The following is an 18282-nucleotide window of genomic DNA, read 5'->3' as shown; positions in this document are numbered from 1 at the left end:
AGGAAAACAATTGCAGGCCTAAGTGAACCCTCTCCACGTTCACCTGGCCAAGGCTTTTACTGGCCTGTTTGTTCCCACAGTATAAACAAAGGCCCAAACTAAACCTACGGGCTCTCTCCTCTAGAGATATGCGAGTCGCCCCAATCTGCATGGGCTCATCGATCTCCTCTGGAACTAAGGGACCATAGGGAAGTGACCGTGCTTATATACCCCACTCAAATCTCCGCTCACGGAGACGGCGGTCAATTTTTATTGCCAGTTCCATTAATTTATCCAGAGAGCTGGGTACAGGGTACTGGATTAAGCTGTCCTTGATGATATCGGACAGACCACAGCGGAACTGACTCCGTAAAGCAGGGTCATTCCATCCGCAATCATTTGACCACCAACGGAATTCTGTACAATAGACCTCTGTGGGGTCTTTCCCCTGTTTAAGGGCTCGGAGATGAGTCTCCGCGGAGGCCTCTCTATCTGGGTCGTCATACAACAAACCTAACGAAGTGAAGAAGCTGTCAACCGAAGACAAGGCCGGACTGTCGGGAGGTAGCCCGAATGCCCATGTCTGAGGGTCCCGCTGTAATAAAGACATCACCATGCCTACTCGTTGAGACTTTGAACCGGATGACCGGTGACGGAGCCGGAAATACAACTTGCAACTTTCCCTAAAGTTGAAAAACGCCCTGCGATCCCCAGAGAATTGGTCGGGCAAATTCACTTTCAGTTCCAACACCCCTGGATCTGGAGGATGCATCCTCTGTTCTTGGGAGGCTACCTTTTTAAGACAGATCCCGGACCATTTGGGTTAGCCCCTGGAGTTGATCCGAGAAAGTCTGAGGAGTAGGATTTATTGAACCAAAATGGCAAAAACAAACAAAAAATTGTTATATAAATCCCCTTTATATAACCTGTATGGCCGGTTATAATGTTATGCTTGCAGCTAGACTCTGGGGAACAGTTACGGGGAACAGGGAATAGGAGGTCAGGCGTGAGCCCATAGCCGGGACCGCCGGTTGGGACGGCCACAGCGAATCCTACGCTGACTCTGTTGAGTACCCCGGGCAGATGACAAACCCCTGCAGGCAGAGCCGGCCCTAGGCATAGGCCAACTAGGCAACTGCCTAGGGCATTTGGAATGCCTAGGGGCATCAGCAGCTTCTGCTGATTAAAATGATATGCAGCATGCCTATATTCTGTGTGTGAGTGAGGCTGTATCTGCATATGAAATAGTGTATTCATGGAAATCACTGTAACATAGCATTCCGTATGCAGGTACAGCCACAGTCACACATAGAATATAGGCATGCTGCATATCATTTTACTCATCAGAAGCTCCTTGTGTGTGCTGGTCATAACATTGCAGATAAGATGAATTTTCAGCTAAAAAGGCACCGAATGGGTGCGCTGGTTCTATTTAAAATATTGCGGGTAGGGACACCAAAATGATGACTGCTATGATGAGGGTTGATGGTGCTGGGAAAGGGGAGCAGGGTCAGAGACGGAACTAGTGGCGGTGCTAGGGGGCAACAGTCAAAATCTTGCCTAGGGCGTAATTTAGGCTAGGGCCGGCTCTGCCTGCAGGTACTAGGGTTCACGCTCCAACCCCGATGCAGCTAGGTCTATGAGGGGTCAAGGGGTAAGCAATCATCAGGGGTAACTCAAAAGGATGTACTAACTACCGGGCCTAACTGTAACAAAACCCCTGTCTGCCGGCACCGGGCCAAATCCAAGAATGCGACCCAGTCGCAGGCACAAGAGACGGGGAATCTCCACATAGAAAAACAATAACAAGAAGACTGGTAGCGAATCCCCAAAACATGGACTGGGACAGGAGAAGGGGAGGCCCTGCCTATCCGAGGAGAAACAAAAGGCAAGCAAGGGAATCAGGGTACCAGATAAACAATGGATATAAAAGTGTGGGCCAAGCCCACAGAGGGGCAAGGTCCAAAAAAACCCCACAAAGATAAACAAACAAATGGCTGGACAGCCTAAAGGCAAAAGAGCTAGGCAGCTCCAAAAAGAAAGGAACCAGGCTCCACAGGAGCACTTACGTGACCAAAAGAGAGATCACCAGGGTGGCTGGGCTGGGAGACAGGCGCAGGATGGTGACACTCCGATTCCCACCAGCAGACACAGGCAAGAGCTCAAACTACAGGACCAGGAACGAGTCCGGGAGGCTGGATACAGAGACTGCGCCAGGAACCGGGGAGCAGCTTGAAAAGCTATAACCGGCGTCTGTGCCCAGCAGACGCCGGCTTTTTATTTGAAACTTTGCGCCGCCTAGCTGACGTCAGCTGGCGACGCGGGGAGCCGCCGGGCGGAAGTTCGGGGTCATTACCTAGCAACGCCCCGACGTCCGAGTCCAGAGCGAGGCGTGAGACGCTGCCGGGGACCGCCCCCAGCGGGCGCAGGAGATCCCGGACAGCGGCGTTTAACAAGTAGTCCACCACGGCAGACAGATTTGATGTTAAACTGTTTGTACCAGCAACCATCGGTCTGCCAGGTGGATTTACTGGATTCTTGTGTACCTTCGGTAAAACGTATATAGTTGGCACTGAAGGTTCCTTTATGTTAATAAAGTCAAACTGTGATTGGGTAATAGCTTCGGCTAGTAATGCTCTAGCTAACAAATCATCAAAATCTTTCTGAATCCTCCCAGATGGGTCAGATTTAAATTTTTTATATGTGGATCCACTTGTCAATTGGTGATTAATTTCAGTCACATAATTCTCTTTATTAAGCAGGACCCCCCGTTGTCCACAGGCTTAATGATTGTTTCCTTGTCATCTCTTAAGGATTTTATTGCTTTCATTTCTTTAGATGTTAAATTTAAATTTCTATTTTCTTCTTTGCTACTGTTTGTATTTTATCTGCAACTATTCTATTAAAGCTTTCTATGAAGCAGCCCATTACATCTTCCAGAAAAAAGGATGGACCTATATAGAAACATAGGGTGACATTCTATGGGTTGAGATTTGTGTTATTTTGCGTTAATTAGTAAAAAAAATGGCGATATAGCATTTTTCCTTCAAATCGCATATTTAATAGGATGCGCTAAGGGACAGAAATCGCATATTATGTGCGTTAATACATGCTGACCAAAAGTGCGAGATTAATTTGCATTTTTATCGCATCCAGATGTTTTTGTACAGAACAGTATACAACTCGCTTATTTAATGCAATGCGCATTTGCAAATCGCACTTTTTAGGTGCCTAATTATCGCACTTATTTCAGACCAGGGTCTGTTTGGCGAATTAGCCAGAACCCTGCACAGATCGCAATGTTCTGTGCAGGGTTCTGGTGTAAAAAAACAAAAAACGGTTAAAAAATAAAACAAAGGGTTAAAATAAAAAAAAAAACGAGCGCGGGGTCCCCCCGCCAGAGCATAACCAGCCCCGGGCTCATTGAGCCGGTGCTCGTGACATGAAATCAGGGTCCCCGACAAATAGGGGTCCCCTTGATTTAATGAAACCAGCACCAGGCTCAAGGTCCGGCGCTGGTTCCCAAAATACGGGGGACAAAATGACTAGGGGTCCCCCGTATTTTAAGAACCAGCACCGGACCCAACCAGCCAGCAGGGTAATGCCACAGCCGGGGGACACTTACAGATGGGGCACTTCCCATCCTGGCTGGCGGATCGCCAGAACTTCCCCGCTGGCGACCCGCCAGCAGCCTCGCCAGCGAATATACTGAGACGCGCGTGCGTCTCACGCGCACGCTCGTCTCAGTCTCCGTCTCCAGCGCGACGGAAACCCTGTCCGTCTCCGCCTCAGGGAGACGGACAGGGTTAGGGGGGTTAGGGGGGGATTCGGGCAGGCGGCGGGGACCCCGGGTTACCGCCGGCAAGCCGGCGGGGACCCGGGGGAACGGATGGAAGCGCAGTCGGAAGGGGACGCGCGCGCCTCTCGTGCGTGCGCGTCCCCTTCTCACCATCGCCATGGCGCTGGCGGGGGATGGCGGCTGGCAACGCCAGCGCCATCCCCTGCCAAGATGGGACCTGCCCCATCTGTATTATATAAGGTCCCGCGGCCAAAGCATTAACCCCCTGGCTGGTCAGCATGGGCAGGGGTCCTGGGGAAGCGGGGACCCCCCCAATGAAGGGGTCCCCCCCCTCCAGGACTTACCAGCCCATGCTGATAGTCCGGGGCTGTCCCCGATGCCCCTAGGCGGTGGGCATCGGGCAGATGGATTGTGTAAAAAAAAGAAGAAAATCCATTGTTTTCTACTGTGGAACTATGAGTCCCAGCAAGCCTACCCCGCATGCTGGGACTTGGAGAACCACAAGTCCCAGCATGCGGGGCATTAAAGGGCCCGCTGGCACTTGTAGTTCTACAGTACAAAAAATAGTTAAAGAAAACACACTGACACACTGAAAAATAAAAGTTTAATACACACATAACACACACACACTGATACTTACCTACCTTGAGCCCGTAGGTCGGTCCCTGGATCCTGGGTCCGGGCTCCGGGGCTCCAGGGCAGAAGAGTCCGGTTCCGGGGCCATGGTCCTGGTTCCGGACTGGTCCTGGGGTTCCGGGGCTGAAGAATCCGGGGTCCAGGATCCGAGGTAGTCCCCAGGGGTACCTAAGGAAGGAAATCCTACTCACCTGGTCCCCGGCGACGACCTCGGCATCCTCTCCGGCAGAAGCGCTGCTCCCATCTGGTACCCGGCTCGCAGGACTTTCACAGGCGCAGAGATGTTTCTTCCTCGGCGTCTGTATTCAGAATGATTTCTGGCCAATCAGGAGCCGACTTTCTCGACTCCTGATTGGCCAGAAATCATTCTGTGTCGAGACGCCGAGGAGGAAACATCTCTGCGCCTGTCAAAGTCCTGCGAGCCGGGTACCAGATGGGAGCAGCGCTGTCACCGGAGAGGATGGCGAGGTCGTCGCCGGGGACCAGGTGAGTTGGATTTCCTTCCTTAGGTACCCCTGGGGACTACCTCGGATCCCGGACCCCGGATTCTGCAGCCCAGGAGCCCCGGAACCCCAGGACCAATGCCCCGGAACCGGACTCTTCTGCCCTGGAGCCCCGGAGCCCGGACCCAGGGACCGACCTACGGGCTCAAGGTAGGTAAGTATCAGTGTGTGTGTGTGTTTTGTGTGTATTAAACTTTTATTTTACAGTGTGTCAGTGTGTTTTTGTTAACTATTTTTTGTACTGCAGAACTACAAGTGCCAGCGGGCCCTTTAATGCCCCGCATGCTGGGACTTGTGGTTCTCCAAGTCCCAGCATGCGGGGTAGGCTTGCTGGGACTCATAGTTCGCCAGTACAAAACAATAGTTTTTATTCTTTTTTTTACACAAGCCATCAGCCCGATGCCCACCGCCCAGGGGCATCGGGGACAGCCCCGGACTATCAGCATGGGCTGGTAAGTCCTGGAGGGGGGGAAACCCTTCATTTGGGGGGGTCCCCACTTCCCCAGGACCCCTGCTGACCAGCCAGGGGGTTAATACTTTGGCCGCGGGAGCTTATATAATAAGTTTCCCCCGGCTGTGGCATTACCCTGCTGGCTGGTTATGTCCGGTGCTGGTTCTTAAAATACGGGGGACCCCTAGTCATTTTGTCCCCCGTATTTTGGGAACCAGCGCCGGACCTTGAGCCTGGTGCTGGTTTCATGAAATCAAGGGGACCCCTATTTGTCGGGGACCCTGATTTTATGTCACCAGCACCGGCTCAGTGAGCCCGGGGCTGGTTATACTCTGGCGGGGGACCCCGCGCTCGTTTTTTTATTATTTTAACCCTTTGTTTTATTTTTTACAGCAGAACCCTGCACAGAACATTGCGATCTGTGTAGGGTTCTGGCTAATTCGCCAAACAGACCCTGGTCTGAAATAAGTGCGATAATTAGGCACCTAAAAAGTGCGATGTGCAAATGCGCATTGCATTAAATAAGCGATTTGTATACTTTTCTGTACGAAAACATCTGGATGCGATAAAAATGCGAATTAATCTCGCACTTTTACTCAGCATACCTTAACGCACATAAGATGCGATTTCAGTCCCTTGGCGCATCCCATTGAATTGGCGATTTAATGGAAAAATGCGATATCGCCATTTTGTGGTCTAATTAACGCCAATAAACGAAAATCGTATCCCATAGAATGTCACCCATCTATTCTTAAATACATCTGGAAGAAGAAGCCCCCTAGAATAGCATATCAGCGACTGACTAGGTGTAGGAGGTTGGGTGGGTTGGCGGTACCAGATCTCAGGAAATACCAATTGGCAAGCTTAGTAGCCCAGACCTGCGACTGGTCGTTACCAGCAGATACAAAACCCTGGGTAGACTTAGAGAAACAAATGTACCCCCGACTCCCCGAACTTGATTTATTGTGGATCCCGTCACAACAGAGACCTCCAGCACATGACTTCCCTTGTGCACTCAAACACTCATTAAAAGCATGGGATGAGATCCTGGCCGCATCAAAGAAGTTCTCCTTACCCACTCGCTCCCTATCGCTTCAGGCCCTCTCTATTATAATCCCAGATTTAGCACTTGGCGGATGGGTTTCTAGGGGCATAGTCAACATAACAGACCTCAGAGAAGGTTGTATAATTACCCCTTTTGCTACATTGCAAACTCAATTTAACCTACCCCATACAGAACTATTCTCCTATACCCGCATTATTCACTGGTTAAAAAGCTCACTTCGAACCTCAGGTCCAGTGCTTCTCCCTCCCCCTGAGATCATGGCCAAGATCTCGGCTGGAAACTCTAGGGGCTGTATTATTATTTGGTACATGCTGACACATAGAGATGATCTGGTCGCTAAGCCATCTTCACAGATGAATTGGGAGTCCGACTTGAACCTGTCATTCACACAGAAACAGTGGGAACTAATATGTATGTCGTCTCACTCTATGTCGAAATGTAGCAATCATATAGCGATGCATTTTAAATTTATACACAGTCTCTACTTTACACCTGCCAAGCTGCACAAGATATGGCCGTCAGTCTCCAAGTACTTCTGCGCAGAGGTGGGAGATGGCTTCCATATATTCTGGTCATGCCCCAAAATCCGTCAGCTGTGGAGCGAAGTATTGGCATTTGCCTCTAAGGTCCTACAGATATCTATTCCTACGTCGCCATCACTAGCCCTACTCTACGTCTACCCGGAGGCCATCCCTACTTCGGCCCGCTATGTCCTTGGACATATACCAATAGCTACTAGAGCAGTGATAGCTCAAAGCTGGAAATGCCCAGATCCCCCACCCTAGGGATGCCAATCCCGAGGCATTTTTTCAATCCCGGGAATCGGGATTGAAAAATGCTCAATCCCGGGATTGGCATCCCTAATAAGAAAACCACCCCACTCTCCCCCCACAGTGTCTTACTTTGAGCGGCGCAGGCAGCAGTGGAATGCACGGAGGCTGCTGGTGTGACACACTGGACTGTGCAGCCGGGAGAAGTTGGGCGGCGAGCGGGTTCAGTGCTGCGGCCTGCGCAGCGTGACCCATAGGTGTCGCAACTCGCTCGCCGCCTGACCTCCCCCGGCCGCACACAGTCACGGCTGGTCACAGTGTCAGGCAGCAGGAGGCGAGATCTGGAGCTCCGGGACCGGTAATACAGAGCGGAGGTGCGGGGGCGTATTCAGTTGGCTGCACAGTGTGACGCGCAGTGTGACCTCTGACCACGCTGCGCGTCTGAGCTGCACAGCCAGGACGGGAGTAGCTGGGCAGCGTCTGAGCGAGTGCTCAGACGCTGCCCAGCATTAGACTTTTTTAATCCCGAAATCCCGGGATTGGAAGCTCCAATCCCGGGATTCAAATCCCGGCAATTTTGGGGCCAAATCCCGGGATCCCGCCGATCCCGATCCCGGGATTGGCCACCCTACCCCACCCCTTGCGAAGATTATCCGAAAAATGCACTTTGCATACCAAATGGAATCTGAAGGTGTACCTCCCCCTACCAGCCTTAGATCACCCACATCTAAATGGATTAGCTGGCATCAATACTCAACCTCTGGCGAAGTCCTTGACACTATGCTTTAGATCAGACAGAGGCAGTTGGCTTTCTTGATCGTATATATAAATATCACTGTGGTACGACAAGATTCAGCTACTTGTGTTGTGCAGGTACATGTTTGGCAAAATTGTATAAATTGTGTACTATTATTCTGTATATTATGATTGGACTCCCCCCCCCCCCCCCCCCCCCCACCCCACCCCCTCCTTCCCATTTTATTTTCTGTACCCTTTCCCCTTCCGTGGTTAACGGAACAAAATTTCCAATAAAAACTATTGATGGAAAAAAATATATAATTAAACAGAACCAGCTGTATGCTCTGTATTTGTTACACTAGAGGAATTTTTGCATATAAAGTTGCTGGAGGTGCCCCTAGAGATCAAATATACCTACATATACTCTAAGAAATAAATGGGTAAGTGTAAGAGGACAAACAACCATTTAGAAAAGGGGATTTCTCCTTTTTTGGGGCACACTTTTGTAGCTTGTAGTAAAGATTAATGATATAAAAATGTTACTTTTTTTTTTATTTTTTTGACCTCCCCTCTTACTTCTCTTGGTTTTAGATCTTTTTACTCTTGGTACCTCCCTTTCATTTTCCTGCCTCTCTCCAAAAAAGGCGTTCTCGGGGTTTCCTCAATGTTTAGTCTTTCATACCTATTTTTGGTACTCTTTACCTAGCACGGCGCCCGCGATTACAATCGCGGGCGTCGGGGGTAAAAAATCGCGGGCATCGCGGGTAAATCAAAAACGGGTGCGACGCGATGCCCGCGATGCCCGCGATTTTCCCATAGGGATCAATGTTAAAAGTCAAATTGGTCGCGATTTTAGCGTTAATTGGCTCAATGCCCGCGATTTTGACATAGGAAACAATGTTAAATGGGCCACAGAGCCCTAATAGTCCCCCTGAAGTGTTAAATGGCCCCCACAATTTTTAACGCCACCCCACGATCAACGTGAACCCGAAGCGTGGCGAGCGCAGCGAGCCCGCGAGGGGCGGCGGTACGCGTCCTCCGACCTTTTCATACCCCCACTATCCACGTCGGCGTGGAGTTGAGAATAGAATAGTGTGGCGAGCGCAGCGAGCCACCGAGCCCGAAGCGTGGCGAGCGCAGCGAGCCCCGTGAGGGGACGCGGATACCTTCACAGTTATACGCGTCCCCTCGCGGGCTTCACAGGTGTCCGTGGCGACGCGGACACCTGTGAAGCCCGCGAGGGGACGCGTTTACCTGTGAAGGTATCCGCGTGCGCTCGCCACGCTTCGGGCTCGGTGGCTCGCTGCGCTCGCCACACTATTCTATTCTCAACTCCACGCCGACGTGGATAGTGGGGGTATGAAAAGGTCGGAGGACGCGTACCGCCGCCCCTCGCGGGCTCGCTGCGCTCGCCACGCTTCGGGTTCACGTTGATCGTGGGGTGGCGTTAAAAATTGTGGGGGCCATTTAACACTTCAGGGGGACTATTAGGGCTCTGTGGCCCATTTAACATTGTTTCCTATGTAAAAATCGCGACCAATCTGACTTTTAACACTAAAATCGCGACCAATCTGATTTTTAACATTGGTCCCTATGGGAAATCGCGGCCATCGCGGGCATCGCATCGCACCCGTTTTTTAGTGCATGCGATGGTCGCGATGGGCGCCGTGCTAGGTAAAGAGTACCCTATTTTTTGTGGTATAGTTGGAATATTGATTATGATCAAAATGATCATGTTGATCCCTTCCTGTGTACCTATCTCTTTCATTCCACCTTCTTTTCCTTTTGAAAGGGATAATGTATGGTCTCTCTGAGTTTATCTGAGGGTTCTGAGGTCTTTCTCTAGGTTTTTTCCATTTTGGGGTCTCAGGTTTATTCTGAATTTTTTGTATTTGTTTTTGAGTATTATCTGCAGCAGGTTGAAGACGGTTAATGCTTTGGCAGCCATAACTGACACAATCTAATAAGTGGTGACACAATGCTGACTGACTACACTAAATGCATAACGCTGACTGACTATGTAACTATATAAGCTCCGGCTAGCCGCAAATGGGAGGGAACACAATGCTGATACTGACAGGGACGTCTGATTATGATAGCTACGTAAGCTCTCGCTAGCAGTGAACGTACTGACTACGCTGGCTGTGGGAACACAACGCTGATACAGACTGGATGCTGACTACGCTGACTATGCTGGCTGTGGGAACACGATGCTGCTATTAACAGGGACACTGACTATGTTGACTACACTAACTACGATGGCAGCGGGAACACTGTGCTGATTCTGACAGGGACACTACGCTGACTACGTAACTGCCCCTGTGAAACTACACAAGTACACTATTTTCCCCTTCCTCTGTCTCTGATACTGTCACTCTCTTTTGCTGATGCTCTCCCTGATGCTGTCACTCTCCCTGATGCTGTCACTCTCCCTGATGCTGTCACTCTCCCTGATGCTGTCACTCTCCCTGATGCTGTCACTCTCCCTGATGCTGTCACAACCACTCCCCCCCCCTCCCTCTCCCCCTGACTCTTTATCTCATGGAAACTGTCACTCTCTCTCCCTGACACTCTCCCTCCCTCTCTGTACTCTCTTTCCCTCTCTCTCTCTGATGCTCTCTCTCCTGATGGTTTACTTCCCACTTTCTTTCATATGTTGTCACTCTCCCTGTTGGTCTCACACCCACTCTCTACTCCTACATCTCTTGCTGACTCTCTCTCTTGCCATCTCTCTCCCTGTTACTATCACTCTCTCTCCCTGATACTCTTTCTCCTTGACATCCTCGCTGTCTATCACTCTGGACATTTTATTTTCTCTATAGAGGGGGGGGGGGGGGGGGGTATGCAAGGTTTTGCATTGGGGTTACACAAATTCTTGTCACACCTCTGAACACTGCCCCTTGTATTTATTGTTGTTCTCCTTTAATTGAACCCCACATGCACTCTTGGGGTGGAGGGGAGCTGTGGCACACACACACACACACACACACACACACACACGTACTCTGGGTGGTGGGGCAGCACACTGCACCTCTGATCTTGTCATTAATACATAGAGGATGATACTATAGGTAATAACATGATAAAATCTTTCTGCACCTAGTCAACAGCTCTCTTCTTACTGATAGTGTGAAACTACCCCAATTTCCCTAATGCCCCATAGAGCCCCCATCATTCTCCCCATCCCTCTGGCTCTCACACCTTAGTACTGATGTCTATGTCCCTTCTCTCCGTATAACACAGGTTATGTAACATAAATACCTCCCTACATATTTTCTCCTGGTCAGCATCTGGAAAAGGGGCGTGACTCTGCAGTGATCTCTGCGATTGTGAAGCCGCACCCCTGTTTTGTGGGTGTTGCTGTGAGCTGCTAGCCCCTCCCCTGTGAATAGATGCTGTGCACATCCCTGCAGAGAGCAGAGCAGTGACGGGCAGGTGTGTGTGTTATCCCAACAGACCCCCCTCCCCCACCTAATGCCAGGCTACTGATGGGCCAAGCTGGGACATGGGACTCTCTTTAAAAATAACTTGGCTATCCCACAAAAATCAGGACAGTTAGGAGGTCTGTATATACCTGGGGGTAATGGAGGTATTACAATTCAGGCGGGAAATGGGTCACTTCAGCACATGGCTCTTAGCATGTACATGTCACATGGCTGTTCACACACATACATGTTACCTGCAGATTGACATGCTTCTGATCCATTACAGGGCGCTTCCACTTTGCTTCTGCCTGGAGAGGAATACAAGGTGAGAACAGATACTTACTGTACATTTACTAAGATGGGATGTTGCTATAGGCAACCAGATTATCTATCTATTATCTTATAGAAGGTGCTAAATAAATAAGAAGTCACAACTGATTGGTTGCTATTGACAACATCCCATCTTCAAAATAATTCCTATCTTAGTAAGTAGCCCCTAAATCCCACTACAGTATGTATGTATGTATGTATATATATATATATATATATATATATATATATATATATATATATATATATATATATATATATATATATATATATATATATATACACTAGGTGATTCATCGCGCCCTCCGGGCGCTCTTCACACCGTCGTGAGGGGCTTCGCCCCATTAGAAGTAGAAATATATGTGAGTGTGAGATGTAGTGTAATATGGTGAATAATGTGGGTAAAGTTAATTTGAGTGAGAGCATAAATGTTTACAAAAGAAAGTGCATATAATTGCAAAGGGGGTGTAGTGTGTGATAGTGTTATGATGAATTTTTTATGTTTAAATGTTACCTAATCTAGATGTCGGAAATATGTCTTTGAATATAAATATTTTATAGGAGTTTGAAAAGAGGTTGAACATTGTGATGCTTTTATCGTAAACATTGTAAAAAGTTAGGAAAGTGCTTTGATATAAATAAGATTAGTAAAGTCACATATTGGAGGCAAGGATGTGTGTGTGTGTGGTTGTGAGTATTGGAGGCATGGATGGATGTGTGTGTAGTTGTGAGCATTGGAGGCATGGATGGATGTGTGTGTGTGTGTGTGTGTGTGTGTGTGTGTGTGTAGTTGTGAGTATTGTAGGCATGGATGTGTGTGTGTTGTTGTGAGTATTGAAAGCATGGATGTGAGTGTGTACTTGTGGGTATTGGAGGCATAGATGTGTGTGTGTGTGTGTGTGTGTGTGTGTATTACAGGCATTGTTTGTATAGATGTGTGTGTGTGTGTGTGTGTGTGTGGGGTATGGCTGGGTGTGTGTATTACAGGCATTGTTTGTGTGTGTGTACTTGTGAGTATTTTAGGAATGGATGTGTGTGTGTATGTGCGCGCGTATCTGTAGTTGTGAGTATTGGAGACATGTGTGTGTAGTTGTGAGTATTTGAGGCATGGATGGTATTTGTGTAGTTATGAGTATTGCAGGTAAGGAGGGGTGTTTGTAGTTGTGAGTATGGGAGGCAAGGATGTGTGTGTGTGGTAGTGAGTATTGGAGGCATGCATGGGTGTGTGTAGTTGTGAGTATTGGAGGAATGCATGTGTGTGTGTGTGTGTGTGTGTACTTGTGAGTATTGGAGGCATGGGTGTGTGTGTAGTTGTGAGTATTGAAAGCATGGATGTGTGTACTTGTAAGTATTGGAGGCATAAATGTGTGTGTGTGCAATGGGTGGTTGTGTGTGTATTACAGGTATGGATGTGTGTGTATGTGTGTGTAGTTGCGAGTATTGTCGGCATGGATATGTGTGTGTGTGCGTGTGTGTAGTTGTGAGTATTGGAGTCATGGATATGTGTGTGTGTGTTTGTGTGTGTATTTGTGAGTATTGGAGGCATGGATGGTGTTTGTGTAGTTGTGAGTCCTGCAGGTAAGGAGGTGTGTGTGTGGTTGTGAGTATGGTAGGCAAGGATGTGTGTGTGTGTAGTTGTGATGCTGGGATGGTTGGCTGGGTGTGTGTACTTGGATGTTTGTGTGTGGTTGTGAGTATTAGAGCTATGGATGGGTGTGTGTTTGTGTGGGTGTGTTTAGTTGTGAGTATTGGAGGGATGGATGGTTGTGTGTGTGTGTAGTTGTAAGTATTGGAGGCATGGATGTGTGTGTGTGTGTGTGTGTGTGTAGTTGTCATGATTGGAATGGAGTGGTGTGTTTGTTTAGTGTGAGTATTGGAAGTATGGATGTGTGTGTGTGTTTGACAATGACGTTGGTGTGTTAGTGGGCAAACATAGTAAAGTGTACAGTGGCACACCGTGATGTTTGAAGGGACCTTAAAGTGAAAGGAAAAATTATAATAGATAAAATTAAGTGTGCTTAAGTCCTAAACCCTGCATCTACGGCCGTGAGAAGCATGGATGGGTGTGTGTGTATGTGTCGTTGTGAGTATAGGAGGCATGGATGGGTGTGTGTGTAGTTGTGAGTATAGGAGGCATAGATGGGTGTGTGTAGTTGTGAGCATTGGAGGCATGGATGGATGTGTGTGTGTGTAGTTGTGAGTATTGTAGGCATGGATGTGTGTGTGTGTAGTTGTGAGTATTGAAAGCATGGATGTGAGTGTGTACTTGTGGGTATTGGAGGCATAGATGTGTGTGTGTGTGTGTGTGTGTGGTATGGCTGGGTGTGTGTATTACAGGCATTGTTTGTGTGTGTGTACTTGTGAGTATTTTAGGGATGGATGTGTTTGTGTATGTGCGCGCGCATCTGTAGTTGTGAGTATTAGAGGCGTGTGTGTGTGTGTGTGTAGTTGTGAGTATTTGAGGCATGGATGGTATTTGTGTAGTTGTGAGTATTGCAGGTAAGGAGGTGTGTGTGTAGCTGTGAGTATGGGAGGCAAGGATGTGTGTGTGGTTGTGAGTATTGGAGGCATGGATGGGTGTGTGTGTAGTTGTGAGTATAGGAGGCATGCATGGGTGTGTGTAGTTGTTAGCATTGGAGGAATGGATGTGTGTGTGTACTTGTGAGTATTGGAGGCATGGATGGATGGGTGTGTGTGTTTGTGTAGTTGTGAGTATTGAAAGCATGGATGTGTGTACTTGTAAGTATTGGAGGCATAGATGTGTGTGTGTGTGTGTGTGTGTGTGTGTGTGTGCAATGGGTGGTTGTGTGTGTATTACAGGCATGTATGTGTGTGTTGTGAGTATTGTCGGCATGGATATGTGTGTGTGTGTAGTTGTGAGTATAGGAGGCATGGATGGGTGTGTGTAGTTGTTGGAGGCATGGATGTGTGTGTGTGGTGTTGTATGTAATAAAACCTAAAATGTAGTGTGTAAAAGTTGTAAAGGCGTTAGCTTGTGACTTGAGATGGAAAGGCACACAATATAGTGTGAGACTAAATGTTGAAGGGAGGAGAGGCGTTGGTGGTTTTGTGGTATGGGCTGTTGTGGGTTATAAGACATATAATGAGGTGTGCTAAAGTTGAATGAGGTGTGCTGAAGTCCAAAATGTAGCAGGTACCGACCTGAGATGGGAAGGTACACAAAATAGTGTGTTAGAAGAGGTGTTGGTAGTGTAGTGGTATGGGGTCGTTGTGAGTATTGGAGTCATGGATAGGTGTGTGTGTGTGTCTGTGTGTGTGTATTATTATTGTAGCCATGGCTGTGTGTGTGTTTTGTTGTGATTATGGGAAGCATGGATGGGTGTGTGTGTAGTTGTGAGCATTGGAGGCATGGATGGATGTGTGTGTGTGTAGTTGTGAGTATTGTAGGCATGGATGTGTGTGTGTGTGTAGTTGTGAGTATTGGAGGCATAGATGTGTGTGTGTGTGTGTGTGTGTGGTATGGCTGGGTGTGTGTATTACAGGCATTGTTTGTGTGTACTTGTGAGTATTTTAGGGATGGATGTGTTTGTGTATGTGCGTGCGCATCTGTAGTTGTGAGAGGCATGTGTGTTTGTGTGTGTAGTTGTGAGTATTTGAGGCATGGATGGTATTTGTGTAGTTGTGAGTATTGCAGGTAAGGAGGTGTGTGTGTAGTTGTGAGTATGGGAGGCAAGGATGTGTGTGTGGTTGTGAGTATTGGAGGCATGGATGGGTGTGTGTAGTTGTGAGTATAGGAGGCATGCATGGGTGTGTGTAGTTGTTAGCATTGGAGGAATGGATGTGTGTGTGTGTGTACTTGTGAGTATTGGAGGCATGGATATGTGTGTGCGTGTGTATTTGTGAGTATTGGTGGCATGGATGGATGGGTGTGTGTGTTTGTGTAGTTGTGAGTATTGAAAGCATGGATGTGTGTACTTGTAAGTATTGGAGGCATAGATGTGTGTGTGTGTGTGTGTGCAATGTGTGATTGTGTGTGTATTACAGGCATGGATGTGTGTGTGTATGTGTGTGTAGTTGCGAGTATTGTCGGCATGGATATGTGTGTGTGTGTGTGTGTGTAGTTGTGAGCATTGGAGGCATGGATGGATGTGTGTGTGTGTGTGTGTGTAGTTGTGAGTATTGTAGGCATGGATGTGTGTGTGTTGTTGTGAGTATTGAAAGCATGGATGTGAGTGTGTACTTGTGGGTATTGGAGGCATAGATGTGTGTGTGTGTGTGTATTACAGGCATTGTTTGTATAGATGTGTGTGTGTGTGTGTGTGTGTGTGTGTGTGGGGTATGGCTGGGTGTGTGTATTACAGGCATTGTTTGTGTGTGTGTACTTGTGAGTATTTTAGGAATGGATGTGTGTGTGTATGTGCGCGCGTATCTGTAGTTGTGAGTATTGGAGACATGTGTGTGTAGTTGTGAGTATTTGAGGCATGGATGGTATTTGTGTAGTTATGAGTATTGCAGGTAAGGAGGGGTGTTTGTAGTTGTGAGTATGGGAGGCAAGGATGTGTGTGTGTGGTAGTGAGTATTGGAGGCATGCATGGGTGTGTGTAGTTGTGAGTATTGGAGGAATGCATGTGTGTGTGTGTGTGTGTGTGTGTACTTGTGAGTATTGGAGGCATGGGTGTGTGTGTAGTTGTGAGTATTGAAAGCATGGATGTGTGTACTTGTAAGTATTGGAGGCATAAATGTGTGTGTGTGCAATGGGTGGTTGTGTGTGTATTACAGGTATGGATGTGTGTGTATGTGTGTGTAGTTGCGAGTATTGTCGGCATGGATATGTGTGTGTGTGCGTGTGTGTAGTTGTGAGTATTGGAGTCATGGATATGTGTGTGTGTGTTTGTGTGTGTATTTGTGAGTATTGGAGGCATGGATGGTGTTTGTGTAGTTGTGAGTCCTGCAGGTAAGGAGGTGTGTGTGTGGTTGTGAGTATGGTAGGCAAGGATGTGTGTGTGTGTAGTTGTGATGCTGGGATGGTTGGCTGGGTGTGTGTACTTGGATGTTTGTGTGTGGTTGTGAGTATTAGAGCTATGGATGGGTGTGTGTTTGTGTGGGTGTGTTTAGTTGTGAGTATTGGAGGGATGGGTGGTTGTGTGTGTGTGTAGTTGTAAGTATTGGAGGCATGGATGTGTGTGTGTGTGTGTGTGTGTGTAGTTGTCATGATTGGAATGGAGTGGTGTGTTTGTTTAGTGTGAGTATTGGAAGTATGGATGTGTGTGTGTGTTTGACAATGACGTTGGTGTGTTAGTGGGCAAACATAGTAAAGTGTACAGTGGCACACCGTGATGTTTGAAGGGACCTTAAAGTGAAAGGAAAAATTATAATAGATAAAATTAAGTGTGCTTAAGTCCTAAACCCTGCATCTACGGCCGTGAGAAGCATGGATGGGTGTGTGTGTATGTGTCGTTGTGAGTATAGGAGGCATGGATGGGTGTGTGTGTAGTTGTGAGTATAGGAGGCATAGATGGGTGTGTGTAGTTGTGAGCATTGGAGGCATGGATGGATGTGTGTGTGTGTAGTTGTGAGTATTGTAGGCATGGATGTGTGTGTGTGTAGTTGTGAGTATTGAAAGCATGGATGTGAGTGTGTACTTGTGGGTATTGGAGGCATAGATGTGTGTGTGTGTGTGTGTGTGTGTGTGGTATGGCTGGGTGTGTGTATTACAGGCATTGTTTGTGTGTGTGTACTTGTGAGTATTTTAGGGATGGATGTGTTTGTGTATGTGCGCGCGCATCTGTAGTTGTGAGTATTAGAGGCGTGTGTGTGTGTGTGTGTAGTTGTGAGTATTTGAGGCATGGATGGTATTTGTGTAGTTGTGAGTATTGCAGGTAAGGAGGTGTGTGTGTAGCTGTGAGTATGGGAGGCAAGGATGTGTGTGTGGTTGTGAGTATTGGAGGCATGGATGGGTGTGTGTGTAGTTGTGAGTATAGGAGGCATGCATGGGTGTGTGTAGTTGTTAGCATTGGAGGAATGGATGTGTGTGTGTACTTGTGAGTATTGGAGGCATGGATGGATGGGTGTGTGTGTTTGTGTAGTTGTGAGTATTGAAAGCATGGATGTGTGTACTTGTAAGTATTGGAGGCATAGATGTGTGTGTGTGTGTGTGTGTGTGTGTGTGTGTGCAATGGGTGGTTGTGTGTGTATTACAGGCATGTATGTGTGTGTTGTGAGTATTGTCGGCATGGATATGTGTGTGTGTGTAGTTGTGAGTATTGGAGTCATGGATATGTGTGTGTGTATTTGTGAGTATTGGAGGCATGGATGGTGTTTGTGTAGTTGTGAGTATTGCAGGTAAGGAGGTGTGTGTGTGTGGTTGTGAGTATGGTAGGCAAGGATGTGTGTGTAGTTGTGAGTATAGGAGGCATGGATGGGTGTGTGTAGTTGTTGGAGGCATGGATGTGTGTGTGTGGTGTTGTATGTAATAAAACCTAAAATGTAGTGTGTAAAAGTTGTAAAGGCGTTAGCTTGTGACTTGAGATGGAAAGGCACACAATATAGTGTGAGACTAAATGTTGAAGGGAGGAGAGGCGTTGGTGGTTTTGTGGTATGGGCTGTTGTGGGTTATAAGACATA

General features: G+C 47.8%; 1 protein-coding gene across 1 annotated transcript in view; it reads right to left on the bottom strand.

Annotated features, from left to right (window-relative positions):
- The window catches only part of LOC146032651 (C-type lectin domain family 2 member B-like), a 191706-nt gene that overhangs the window by 106584 nt on the left and 66840 nt on the right, over positions 1-18282 (bottom strand). The window contains exon 3 of the mRNA XM_083158506.1: positions 11622-11675. Within this exon, the coding sequence (XP_083014632.1) occupies positions 11622-11675 (54 nt within the window). The remainder of the gene's footprint in view (positions 1-11621; positions 11676-18282) is intronic.

Source organism: Crinia signifera, chromosome 1, assembly GCF_055691185.1.
Source record: "Crinia signifera chromosome 1, ASM5569118v1, whole genome shotgun sequence".
NCBI lineage: Eukaryota > Metazoa > Chordata > Amphibia > Anura > Myobatrachidae > Crinia > Crinia signifera.
Note: the sequence above shows the minus strand (reverse complement) of the source record. Positions and strands in the feature narration are given on the sequence as shown.